We start from the raw sequence: 13,490 nt of genomic DNA on the forward strand, positions 1-13,490 counted from the left end.
TCTCTCTCCCCACTGTCTGTTCATTTGACACAGATGATCTCCACCAGAGAAAAAGAAAAGCAATTCATTTAGCTAACACATAAAACAGGTGAATGATTGATAGCTGTAAACATGATTCCCTCACCTCAACTCCTCCAAGTCCCTAGCCCCAAAATGATTGTTATATAGGCATTTCATAAAACTAAAGTTTAAAACATTTAGGGGTCAGCAATGGTTGCCTGGGAAGTGACAGACTGGAGCAAGAATGCCACCAAAGTCAGCATGGTACTGAATGATGGTATGCCACAGATTCAACTTCCCCGAATTATTCCTGCTGTTCCCAGTATCATGCATATAGTTTTCAAAGGATCTAGGAACCATCTGTATCAGAATCACCTATGGTCCCTCACCCACCCCAGGCTTATAAAATCAAAACCTCTGGGGATCGGATCCAGGAAACTTATTTTCAAAGGGATTCTTAATACACACTCAAGTCCTCAAATCACTGTTCCAAAAAGTTCAACAAGATAGAAACTGAAGACTTTTAAGGTAGGGATAATGTAGAGACTACACCTGTAGTTTTTTGTTGTTTTTTTTTTTAAGAGACAGTGTCTCACTCTATTGCCCAGGCTGGAGTGCCATCATAGAATCATAGCTCACTGCAGCCTCAAACTCCTGGACTCAGGCAATCTTCCCAAGTAGCTGGGACTACTGACACACACCACACACCATAGCACCTGACTAATTTATACCTGTATTCTGAAGACACGATTACTGCCGATAGGTTTACTAGACAGAACTAAGTACAGAATACTTATATGTCTGGAACTCACTCACTGTACAACTACTCCATTAATTATAAATGTAAGGTATATATATGTTACACAACAGCAAAGAGTAAAAATGGCAGACATCACAAAGTAATGGTGTACGAGTATTCAAACCAAATTTAGAAGAGATTCTTGTTTCCCCAACACACTACAAGAAAAGGCAGAGAAGGGGCAAGGAGAAAACAGTTTCTATTCTCTCTCTGCTGGAGTGCAGTGACAAGCACTCCTGCTCGAACACGGAAGCCTCAACCTCCCAGGCTCAGGTGATCCTCCCACCTCAGCCTCCTGGGTAGCTGGGACTAGAGGTTCGCGCCACCACGCCCAGCTCATTTTTGTATTTTTTGTAGAGATGGAGTTTCCCCACGTTGCCCAGGCTGATCTTGAACTCCTGGGCTCAGGTGATCTGCCTACCCCAGATAATTTCTATTCTATATTTCTTATGTACTTGAGTAAAAGACTGATTATCAGCTAATAAGGACTTAGCTGGATATAACCCTCATTAAATCAAGTAGAAAAATTGACCTCGATAAATTTCAAACATCAACATGCAAATGTAGCATATTACAGTCAGTACTAGGATGGTTTTTGCATATGTTAATGGCTTTCAGAAGGATGGGATCTTTACTTTTCTCTCCTGCCACTCTATTTTGCCAACAGGTTTACTGACTGAAATAAACTATTTTGTGTAAAAAAAAAATTTTTAATTTGATTTTAAACTATTTATGCTGATACACTATATTCCTAATTCTTTTACTTCCTCATGTTTAAAAAACACTGAGAATCTCTTTTAAAAGTATATGGAAAGTCTCAGCTAGGTGACACTTCTGAATTACTTACTATCAAAGACTTATATTATCTCTAATTATTTTTCCAAAAACAGGTGAGTTTTGATGATAAAAGTCTCAGTATTTTAAAACATTTTGTGGTTACAGTGAGCAATATTTATTTATTCAAAATGTTTACAGAGCACTTACTACATGCCCCAAACTGAACAAAATTACATTCAATAAAAATATTCAGCTTGGCGTGGCGGCTCATACCTGTAATGCCAGCACTTTGGGAGGCCAAGGCAGGCGGATTGCCTGAGGTCAGGAGTTCGAGACCAGCCTGACCAATATGGTGAAACCCTGTCTCTACTAAAAATACAAAATTCACTGGACATGGTGGCACATGCTTGTCGTCCCTGCTACTCAGGAGGCTGAGGCAAGAGAACCTCTTTAACCCAGGAGGCAGAGGTTGCAGTGAGCCAAGATGGCACCACTACACTCCAGCCTGGGTGACAGAGTGAGACTCCGTCTAAAAAAATTCTCATAATTTGTGTTTGATGCTTCTTAGTCTCCGAACATTACATTACAAACATTAAGTGTTACAAATACTCTAATACATAGGCAAGATTGAGCAGAATCTTTCCCAATTGTATCGCAGACCAAGGAAATGTGTTTCTAAAACAATTTCTATTGCTTCAACTATATAAAAGCAAAAAAAAACCGAGCACAGGATGTCTATTCTTTCCAGTGTTTGGTATGCTTTCCAGTGTTTGGATAGCCACTAATATTTTGAACATTAAGTTGCTTTTCATAATATTTATACCCTATACCATGCACCTCCTGGAAATTGATGGGGAAACCGTCACCTTATCAATAGAAAAGATACTATTAAGAAATGAAGGTACTTAAAATCAATATACTAAGTCATTTCTAAAATCTCTGAACTCTAATCGAAGTCCTATGATTCTTAGGTCAATAAAAGCAGCAGGCAAAGAAAAGGAACTTCTATTTCTCTATCACGCTAGAAATAACATTTATTTCCTCAACACTTCTGCATACAAAAAAAAAAAATATATATGAGTTAGCTATGAGAAGACCAGAGAAACTTATGCCCAATTTAGGTCACGATCACAAAACTGTGGAAGACAAAAACCACAGCCTACGCAGAAAAATCGGATATTCCTTCCCAACACCAGCAGAACTCCAGATAACACGTTTTGTTTGTTTTTTTTAAACGCTGCTTCGGCGTTCTCGAAACCTGGGGGAGTTACACTATAGGAAAACACTGGCGCTCTAGGGTAGCGCCTCTCAGCCTCAACAGCGCGGTTCCAAAACTAACTCCGCAGTCCCTGGGCAAAGCAAGGGGGAAATAAAACACACGCCGCACGAAAGCCAACCGCGATGGGCCCAGCCAGCCCACCAAGCTCAGCGCTGCCCCGAGTACCCCGCGCGTCCCCCAGGTGCCCTTGGAGGCAGCTGCACGCGGACGAGGCCGCGCCGGGTCCCAGCGGACTCCAGTTCCACCCGCCGGCGGATCCTTCCCTCTCCTGCCCCGGGCACACGCCGGGCCAGCCAGGCCCGCCGCGCCGGCTCCGCCCCTGCCCGGGCCCCGGATTCTCCGCCTCGATGCAACGCTGGTCCGGGCCAGCGGGCGCGGCAGAGCCCGGAGAGCCCTGGGGCCCCCAGCAAGGCCCTCCTCCCACGGCCACAAATGATGGCGCGAGAGTGGGCACTGCCGCAGCACCGACCAGGCCTGCTGCAGGGGTCTGCCCAGGGCGAACGCCGCCCGTGGCACTCACCTGCGTTCCCACTACGACGATTTGAGGCAGCTGGATGATGTCGGCGCCCACCGTATTGAAGACGTCCTGGAGCTTGTTAATGACAGGAATTAGCGCCTCCATTGCTGAAAACACGGACCCCCGTGCCCGCTGGCCGCGGCAATGAATGGGGCTGGGGCCCAGAGTTCGCCTCCTTCCTCCTCTCCTCCGCCCTCTCCTCGGGAGCCGGCACCCATTGGACCAGGGCCGCCGGCTACCTGCCCCCCTCCCGGCAGGCCATGCGCTGCTAGGGAGGTGGAGAGAAGCGAGGCCTGCTGGGAGCTGTAGTTCTGGTGCGGAGGAACTCTATCTCCCATAGCTTCCAGGAGGCTGCGCGGCACCGGCGGGCCCTGGCCTGGGGATGCTGCGCAGGCTCAGGTCAAAGGCTAGGAACAGGCCAGGAGCGTAGGAGGAAAACAATACATTTATGCCTGTCCTCAAGACACAATGGATGCGACAGTGCCGGGTGTGAATATGTGTTAAGCACAATGATGTGTCTCTTGTTTATCCAGTTTCACTTCCTTATAAAGACACTTTCTCTGGAAGGTTGGGTTGGAAAGGCTTAAAAAAGACAAAGAGATGGCTTAGGCCTATAATCCCAGCACTTTGGGGTCCGAGGCGGGCAGATCACGAGGTCAGGAGTTCAAGACCGGACTGGCCAACATGGTGAAACCATGTCTCTACTAAAAAATACAAAAATTAGCTAGGCATGGTGGCTCGTGCCTGTAACCCCAGCTACTTGGGAAGCTGAGGTAGGAGAATTGCTTGAACCAGCACCCGGGAGGCGGAGATTGCAGTGAGCCGAGATCGTTCCATTGCACTCCAGCCCTGGGCAACAAGAGTGAAACTCCATCTCAAAAAAAAAAAAAAAAAAAAAAAGAGGTGACTAAATTTAATCTCCATGAGGACAGGGACCACTGGCAGTAGTGGGAATTGTGCACTATGCAAATCCAGTGGGTGCCATTCACCTGCTTAGCTGTACACAGTAGCCACAGGGAACATGCTTGATTTGTTCAGTAGGACAAATAGCAGGTTCTTAATAAATATTTGTGAACAAATGGATGAAATAAGCTAAGCCCTAACGATCCAAGATGGTGTTTTGGCATCTTGACAGGTTTTGTGAGCATCTTCTCTTTGATTATTTTTAAAAACAAACATTTCAGAACTTCAAAAAACAGTTTTATTCCAAGTCTCTTGACTTTCTACCAAAGATAATATTACATAATAGTCAGATATTGCTCACTTTGCTTCTTATCCATCTGTTGATGGAGCTTTTGTTTTCTTCTAAAGAAAAGATAAAATTGTGAGTAGTCTCTACTCCATCCAACAAGAAAAGACAGACAAAAAAATATGGAGTAGGCTCATGGTAAAGCTTCATGGTCATAATCAGTAACTGTTTTAAAGGGTTGGGGTGCCCTGGGGCACCTCAGAACTACAATTTTTTCCTTTATATGTGGCAAAAAACGATACAGTCTTTTCCGATTTGCTAATGACAAAATTAGAAGAGCAAGCTTACATATATTCCAGAAAATAAAATGTAATGAATGTTGCATGCCACTGTGTGTTTCCATTGAAATTATACACTACCTCTTGGGATGGAACATCCAGAGTCTTTTATTAACATGCGTCTTTTTCTAGGGAAAGGAAAAATGATCACATGACCAGTGCCCAAAAGTCTTTCTATCGCTACCACCACTAGTCAGGCTTAACGGATTGTCCAGTAGCTGTCTAGACTCTAGAACATTGAGTTAATCTGGTACACAGGAAAAGAAACAGGAAATGAAAATGATAAAGACTTGAAAGTGACTCTAATTCGGTAACAAAAAAACAAAGAAAACATAAGGCAGGATACTCTATGCACAGTGAGTTTCACTAGAGGGAAAAGAAAAACCAATTTGGGGCTGGGCACGATGGCTCATGCCTGTAATCCCAGCACTTTAGGATTTTTGAACCCCGGAGGCAGAGGTTGCAGTGAGCTAAATGAGTGGCTAAATGGATTTCCCACAAACAAAATTCTTCATGCATCTAAGAATAATGTGTTCTTCAGTGGCTTCCTGTGGTTATCACATTAAACTATTAATGGATATTGTCTCAAAAGGCCTTTAAGAACAACTCTTCTCCTTCAACCATCCCTCTCTCACTGTAATTTATGATTTAGGCAGGATAGTTTAATTGCAAGTGACAGAAAATTAACTCTGAACTAACTTGCCTCAAAAATGACTGGAACTGCCGGGCATGGTGGCTGTGGTCTGTAATCCAAGCATTTTGGGAGGCTGAGGTGGGTGGATCACTTAAGATCAGGAGTTCGAGACCAGCCTGGCCAACACAGTGAAACCCTGTCTCTACTAAAAACACAAAAATTAACTGGGCGTAGTGGTAAGTGCCTGTAATCCCAGCTACTCGGGAGGCTGAGGCAGGAGAATTGCTTGAACCAGAAGGCAGAGGTTGCAGTGAGCCAAGATCAAGTCACCGCACTGCAGTCTCTGTGACAAAGTAACACTGCATCTCAAAAAAAATGGCTGGAACTAGGGGCTCAGGTAGAATCAGAGCTCTACCTCTTACCACCACATCATCTATTTCATTCTCTCACGCAGTTTATTCCTGTTTAATGAGGTGAGTGCATTGTGGTGGAGGACGCAGAGGATCTCATTCAGCAAGCTGCCTCAGGGCAGGTGGGACAGCAAGAACCAGGGAGGAACTGAAACCTGTGACCCTGCTTTCTGCTTTGCTTCTCTAGTATATTAGTTTCTCATTGCTGCCTTCACAAATTACCACAGATTTAGTGGCTTAAAACAACAAAAACTGTATTATTTTACAGTTCAATAGTCCCACACAGGTCTCACTGGACTAAAATCAAGGTGCCACCAGGGCTGCAAACCCTCCTGGAACTTCTAGTGGGGAATCCACCTCCTTCCCTTTCCAGAATATAGGGGCCCATCGCAGTCCTTGCTGGTGACCTCCTTCCAACTTCTTCAAAGCTAGCCATGTCACGTCTCTTTAACTCTTCTGCTGTCATCAGGCCTCTGATCCCTAGGAAAGGTTTTCTGTGTTTAAGAGCCCATCATTAGATTGGCCAGCCTGGACCACCCAGGATAATCTCCCCGTTTCAAAGTCTGTACCCTTAATCACATCTACAGAGTCTCTCCCAAGACATAGAGTTCGAAGGCTCCAAGGATTAGGACACGGGTCTGTTGGAGGGGCCTACTGCACCTGGTTAAGGTGACTGGTCTAGGGATGGACCTGCAGGACCATTTAGAACCTTTCTCTGAGAATTTCCTTACTTGAACAGAAATATTTTCTCTCTGGTTACAGAACTGTAAGCACATGAGTCACTGTCTCCAGAGATCATGTTTCCTATCCCTTGGAATAAATTGGTTTGCAAGATTAAACTCCTTTATTCACCTTTAAGAACATCCCCAAATTCAGCAATTTCCCATTTTTAAATGTATATGTGCTGTGCAGCACATAATATAGGAATTCTCACCCCATAGTTAACCACACTCATTTCTCCATTTTTCCTTGTTGCTCTTTCACACAATATTATTGAACTATTATTTAAGAGCTTATTGCATGTGAGGCACTATACAAAGCATTTGATCATACCTCATGAAGTAGGTTTACAGATGTAGAAACTGAGGCTCCGGGGATTAAAGGGAAGTAGCAAATTTACACAGGTAGTATGTGGCAGAGATGGGAGAAAAGGGGCTATTTGGCAACCCCCCGCCTTTTTTAGACTGAATCTCACTGTCAGCAAGCCAGAATGCAATATAGTGGCGCAATCTCAGCTCACTGCAACCTCTGCCTCCCTGGTTCAAGCGATCCCCCTGCCTTAACCTCCTGAGTAACTGGGATTACAGGTGCCCACAACCACGCTCAGCTAATTTTTGTATTTTTAGTAGAGATGGGGTTTCACCATGTTGGCCAGGATGGTCTCAATCTCCTGACCTCATGATCCACCTACCTTGACCTCCCAAAGTGGTGGGATTATAGGTCTGAGCCACCACACTCAGCCTTGGCAAACTCTTAACCTCTACACATTCTGCCTCATTTCTTCATTCCTTTCTTCATTAATTCAGCACATACTGATGAAGTACTTGTTAGGCATATGGATCTCAGCCAGGCAGTATATTTTGCGGGAGAGCAGGGAGGAACTGTGGACATGGCACTAACATGCCCTCTCTCCCTTCACCAAGAGTGAGCTCACAAAGGGCAGAATCATAATCCTTATTTAGCTGGTTTTCCCCACTAGCTCATATAAAGCTCATTACATAATATTAGTGTACTGGATATGGGTTTCTTTTCTTTCTTATTTGGAAAATCTGGAATAACAAGGATTTAAGCAGCTCTGAATTGATGTAATTGCAACCAGGACTGGCAATCAAACCCAGCCAACACATATGAGTCTGGCTTGGCATAGGACTCCTCATCAGAATAGATGCCAAGTAACTTAGCTAAAGAGTAGCTTTGTTTTAACTTAAAAATCCTAATGAGAGGAAGTTTATTTTGAATTACATTAATAACTGGAAATTAATCTACCTTGGAAAAGGTCATTTGGACTATTGTTACTGCATCTATCCAATATCATTTTATGACATTTTGATCATCAATCACAGCCAAGCTGCCAGTAGCTGTGCCGTCAAATCACAGTGGTTAATGGGGATCTAAAGTTAATATAAAATACACAGCTCTGTTGGGGAAGCCTCTTTGTCATATTTTGGAAACTGCCCATGTTTTGCAAAGATGATAAAGTAAACAGTTTTAATCAATTTGCTACTCCCTAGGCCTCAAGCTTAATACATACTTTGTTAGCAGGTGCAGGAAATTATCTGCAGATGGTGGAACTGGCCAGATGGTTCTGAAGCCAGAAATTGAATCTGGTGAGATAGGGATGGCCCATGAGAGGGCAGTGTGACAACACAATTAAGAGCAGTAAATGACAAAATAACTTGGGAGTTGAGATACAGTCCTGTTTTCTTCCCTTTGCTTCACACCCACACCCCAATGGAACATAGCTCTTCCTTTTATCCTCCCACCATCAAAACGTATGGCATATTTTAGTAATTATTTGAGATCACAGAGTTATTTTTATTTGCATTTATTTATATATATAGCTTTAAAGCATAGTCTCACTCTGTGGTCCAGGCTGGAGCGTAGTGGTGCTATAGCGGCTCACTGCAACCTCTGCCTCCTGAGTTCAAGTGATTCTCCTACCTCAGCCTCCCAACCTGGGATTACAGGCATGCGCCACCACACCAGCTAATTTTTGTATTTTTAGTAGAGACAGGGTTTCGCCAAGTTGGCCAGGCTGCTTCCAAACTCCTGATCTCAGGTGATCTGCCCATCTCAGCCTCTCAAAGTGCTGGGATTACAGAAGTGAGCCACCACGCCCAGCAATAGTGATTTCAAATCACAGCAGTGACAACTGAAAATTATATATTAGACATCCCTGCATTTAAACTATTTCACCTGCCCCATTTCTCAAACCTCCTCATTAGCCTGTTTTCTTTACAACTACACTCCAGGTTGTCAATCTTAAATGTTGTTTGACATTCTTAGAAGCTTTTCACATCTCCCTTCTCTGTTTTTCTGGTTTTTGTCTCCCCCATACAAACTGAATTTGCTCGTATTTTACGGTGAAGAGAAATTTCACTTTTAGCCTTTGGTTAGCTAAAGGCTCCCTACTACATTGTGACAAACAAAAGGGACATCTATTCTGGGACAAAAGATCATGGGAAGCATGACATGGTTCTGGACTTAATGGTTCTGATCATGTTTTCCTGATTCTCAGATAACAGCCAAGATAAAGAGATCCTGAGAGCCGCTACCACTTATGATAAATACACAGTAACTTCTGGGGTACTGATTTTGTGACATTGTTCTGGAAGTAGTTACTGGATGTCTAGCTAACATCTGTTTTTCTTAGGCACTCTAACAGATTTGTAAGTGTCTAATTTCCCGTATTAAATCTCTTTCTGGCTGGGTGTGTTTGTCTGAACCAGATGGGAACCACTGTTAACATCTTTCTGTTCTTCACACTTTTTACTGGTTCAGACAAACATATAAATAAGAACATACACACACATAGTTCTCTTTGCTTTAATTTTTAGTGAAAAAAGTTCCTTCTACTACTATAGGCTTCCCCCACACACTATCACTATATTATAGATCGCTTCCATATCAGTACATAAAAATCCCAAAATATTCTTTGCAAGAGCTGCCTGGCATTCTTTTGTAAGGATTATGATAATTTAACAGTTTTTCTCTTGGTAGATTATAGGTAGCTTTGAACTTTTGTTATGGAAAATGTTGCAGAAAATATCCTTGTACATGTATATTTTCATACTTATGTTAGTATTTCAACAGGGTAGATTCCTAGAAGTGAAATTGCTAAGTCGAAAGGTATGCATCTTTAAATAGGTATTGCCAATTTGCCCTCCAAAAAAATTGTGCTAGTTTGTATTATAGCAAAGGTACACAGGAGTATATGTTTCCCCACACTCACCTTAGAGTAGTATCACTATTTTTAGTTTTGCTAATTTATGGCTTTAAAAGTTAAAGAAATTGTTTAAAAGCAATTATTTTCCCAAAAAAAGGAATCATCGTTCTTATTTGTATTTCATGATGGGAGCTTTTTGTTTGTTTGTTTGTTTTGTTTTTGTTTTTGACAAGGTCTCACTGTGCCCTGGCTGAAGTGCAGTGGCACGATCTCAGCTCACTGCAGCCTCAACTTCCGAGGCTCAGGTGATCCTCCCACCTCAGCCTCCTGAGTAGTTAGGACTACAGGCGTGCACACCATGCTCAACTAATTTTTTATTTTTTGTAGAGATGGTGTTTCACCATGTTGCCTGGTCTTGAACTCCTGGCCTCATGTGATCCACACCCACCTTGTCCTCCCAAAGTGCTGGGATTATAGGCATTAGCCACTACACCTGGCCCAGTATTTATTTTTCTATGAATTGCTTATTTATTTTCTTTGCCCATTTTTTTTCCACTACACTGATATTTTGAAACACTCATTTGTATGAGTCTCTTGTATTTACTGTGGCAAATATGCTGTTATATATGTTGCAAAAATTTTCTCACAATATACCTTTTATCCTGTAATTTTGATAATAGTATTTCTAGCCGTATGGAAGTGAAGTTACAGGACCAAATGCATGCGCATTTGGGGTTAAAAATCAGACTCCAAGAGTGAACATTGGACTAGGGCAGACACAAACTCTACAAATGCCTTCTCAGTGCCTAAGTGCAATGTTTAGAACACCTTATCTGAAATCAGCCGGCCTATTTGCCTGAATAAAAACTTTGAATCTTGAAGAGGACATTTTAATATACTTATTAGTGAGGCAGAAGAATAGGGTCTGGAGGCAGGGGACCTAAGGTCAATTCACGCTGACTTCCTAGAACTAAACCAAAAGGAAAACTCCAACTTTCCACACCTAAATAACAAAAGGAAAAGAGGCTACTCCCTTTGTAACTCCCCTCCCACTTTTTTCTGCCCTCCCTTTACAACTCCCCTTCCTCTTTTTTCTGCGTGGCAGATGGAAAATTGAATGTATGGTTTCAGCTGAAAACATGGTTTCAAACTGGTTGCTTTCTGCAACCAATCAGAAGATTAGGAGTGTAACTTTGTAACTTCACTTCAGCCTCTGATTGATTGCTTTCCACAACCCATCAGATTCTTGCATAGGCTGTAACCTTGGTAACTTCACTTCAGCCTCTCATTGGTTGTGGAAGGCAACCAATCAGACTGATTGCGGGCCACTAATTCATTTACTTTTTTATTTTTATTTTTTTGGAGACAGAGTCTCGCACAGTCGCCCAAGCTGGAGTGCAGTGGTGCGATCTCAGCTCAGTGCAACCTCTGCCTCCCGAGTTCAAGCAATTATCCTGCCTCAGCCCCTCCTCCCGCCCCCCAGTAGCTGAGAACACAGGCCCGCATTGCCACGCCCGGCTAAGTTTTTTTTAATTTTATTTTAGTAGAGACAGGGTTTCACCACGTTGCCCAGGCTGGTCTCGAACTCCTGAGCTCAGGCAATCTGCCCACCTCCCAAAGTACTAGGATTACAGATGTGAGCCACCGCACCCGGCCCACTACTTCATTTATACAAGGTAACCAATGGGAAACCTCTAGAGGGTATTTAAACCCCAGAAAATTCTTTAAAGGGGCTCTTGAGCCCCTGTGTTCTGGTGTCTCCCACTCTGTGGAGTGTACTTTCGTTTTCAATAAATCTCTGCTTTTGTTGCTTCATTCTTTCCTTCCTTTGTGCGTTTTGTCCAATTCTTTGTTCAAGAACCCCAAAACGTGGACACCCTTCATCGGTAACATTAGTACTAGTGCCGAATCCTCTAGCTACCTTATTTGTACCCATGGGATCCACGAATGCCCAGAAGCTTTAACTGAGACATCAGGACCTTCTGCATGAACAGGAATTAAGAGAAGACTTGATCTGCCACAACAACCGTAAGCACTTGAAGAACATTTAGAAAAATCTAAGTGACTATGTACATTTGTACATACAATGAATTATACTCACATACAATACCAAATATAGGCTTTTCAAAGGCAGAGCGAGTCAGGGGAACCATGAATAAGAAATTAAGAACACTAGGAATTGCATGGTATTAGAGCCTAAAGGAATATTAGTCATTTTCATCATCTTAAATTTTAGTCCAACTGTAGTACTTTACAAATGAGGAAACCAGGCATCAGAGAGGTTACACATCGTGCTCAACTTCACAGCTCCAGTTACTAGCACATAGAGAATCAGAACTCAGTTCTATTGATACTCAACTTGAACAAAACCTCCCTGATTTAGGAGTTCCTTGTATCTCTGTATGAAAACAAAAACAAAAACAGGCCAGGCATAGTGGTGGCTCACACCTGTAATACCAGCACTTTGGGAGGCCAACGCAGGCAGATGACCTGAGGTCAGGAGTTCAACATCAGCCTGGCCAACATAGTGAGACCCCCATCTCTACTAAAAGATACAAAAATTACAGGCGATGGTGGGTGCCTGTAATCCCAGCTACTCTGGAGTCTGAGGCAGGGAGAATTTCTTGAAACCAGGAGACGGAGGTCACAGTGAGCCAAGATCATGCTACTGCACTACAGCCTGGGCAACAGAGCACAACTCCCTCTCAAAAAAAAAAAAAAAAAAACCCCATTGGGCTTAGTGGCTCACAACTGTAATCCCAGCACTTTCAGAAGCTGAGGTGGATGGATCACTTGAGGCCAGGAATTTGAGATCAGCCTAGCCAACATGGCAAAATCCCGTCTCTACCAAACATCCAAAAATGAGCCAGGTGCAGGGGCGCACACCTATCGTCCAGCTATGAGAGGGGCTGAGGCATAAGAATCACTTGAACCCAGGAGGTGGAGGTTGCAGTGAGCAGAGATCATGCCACTGCACTCCAGCCTGGGCGACAGCAAGACTCTGTCTCAAAAAAAAAAAAAAAACACCCAACTCATACATTTAAAATGTGACTTTTAGCAGAATTTGTTTACATTTGGTAAGTTACTAATTAGGACTTCACAATTATTTTCAGTCATGTCTGAGACCCACCTGCATTCTTTGGTAGGTCATCCCAAGCTCTGACATCAGCCCAAAGACCCTAGAAGCATCTCTGAGTTTTGCCCAGGGATTCTGACTTCCCCAGGCCTCCCTTTACTCTGATCATCAGCTCCCAGCATCAGCAATTCAGAGCTGCCTGAAGCGTACACCACTGCTAAACTATTCAGGTTCTTCAAAAGCCACTTTCTTGCCCTCACACCCACACACCTTGCCAGCTGTGTGTTACAGATTTCACAACTCACTCTCCAAGTCTCATTATAAAACATTAGCATGTTGACAACTTAGTTACCTTTAGATCACACCCAAATGAGGATGTGTCCTCAAGCTGGAAGCTTCTCTGCAGCCTGACTGTAGAATTTTTCACTTCATAGATGTGGTGGAAATGAATTTAAAATTTAAAATGAATCATGTAGGGCATGCCACGGTGGCTCACACCTGTAATCCCAGCACTTTGGAAGGCCAAGGTGGGTGAATCACCAGAGGTCAGGAGTTCAAGACCAGCCAAGATCACACAGCTACACT

At 43.2% G+C, this 13,490-nt stretch overlaps 1 protein-coding gene across 8 annotated transcripts in view; it reads right to left on the reverse strand.

The window, feature by feature from the left end:
• DNM1L (dynamin 1 like) overlaps positions 1–3,522 on the reverse strand; it is a 71,634-nt gene extending 68,112 nt beyond the window's left edge. For all 8 annotated transcript variants that reach the window (XM_009003652.4, XM_002807087.7, XM_009003650.4 and 5 more), the window contains exon 1: positions 3,376–3,522. In XM_009003652.4, the coding sequence (XP_009001900.1) occupies positions 3,376–3,477 (102 nt within the window). In that variant the 5' untranslated portion in view covers positions 3,478–3,522. The remainder of the gene's footprint in view (positions 1–3,375) is intronic.
• Between the last annotated feature and the right edge of the window lie 9,968 nt (positions 3,523–13,490).

This window comes from Callithrix jacchus, chromosome 9 (assembly GCF_049354715.1).
Source record: "Callithrix jacchus isolate 240 chromosome 9, calJac240_pri, whole genome shotgun sequence".
Classification (NCBI taxonomy): domain Eukaryota; kingdom Metazoa; phylum Chordata; class Mammalia; order Primates; family Cebidae; genus Callithrix; species Callithrix jacchus.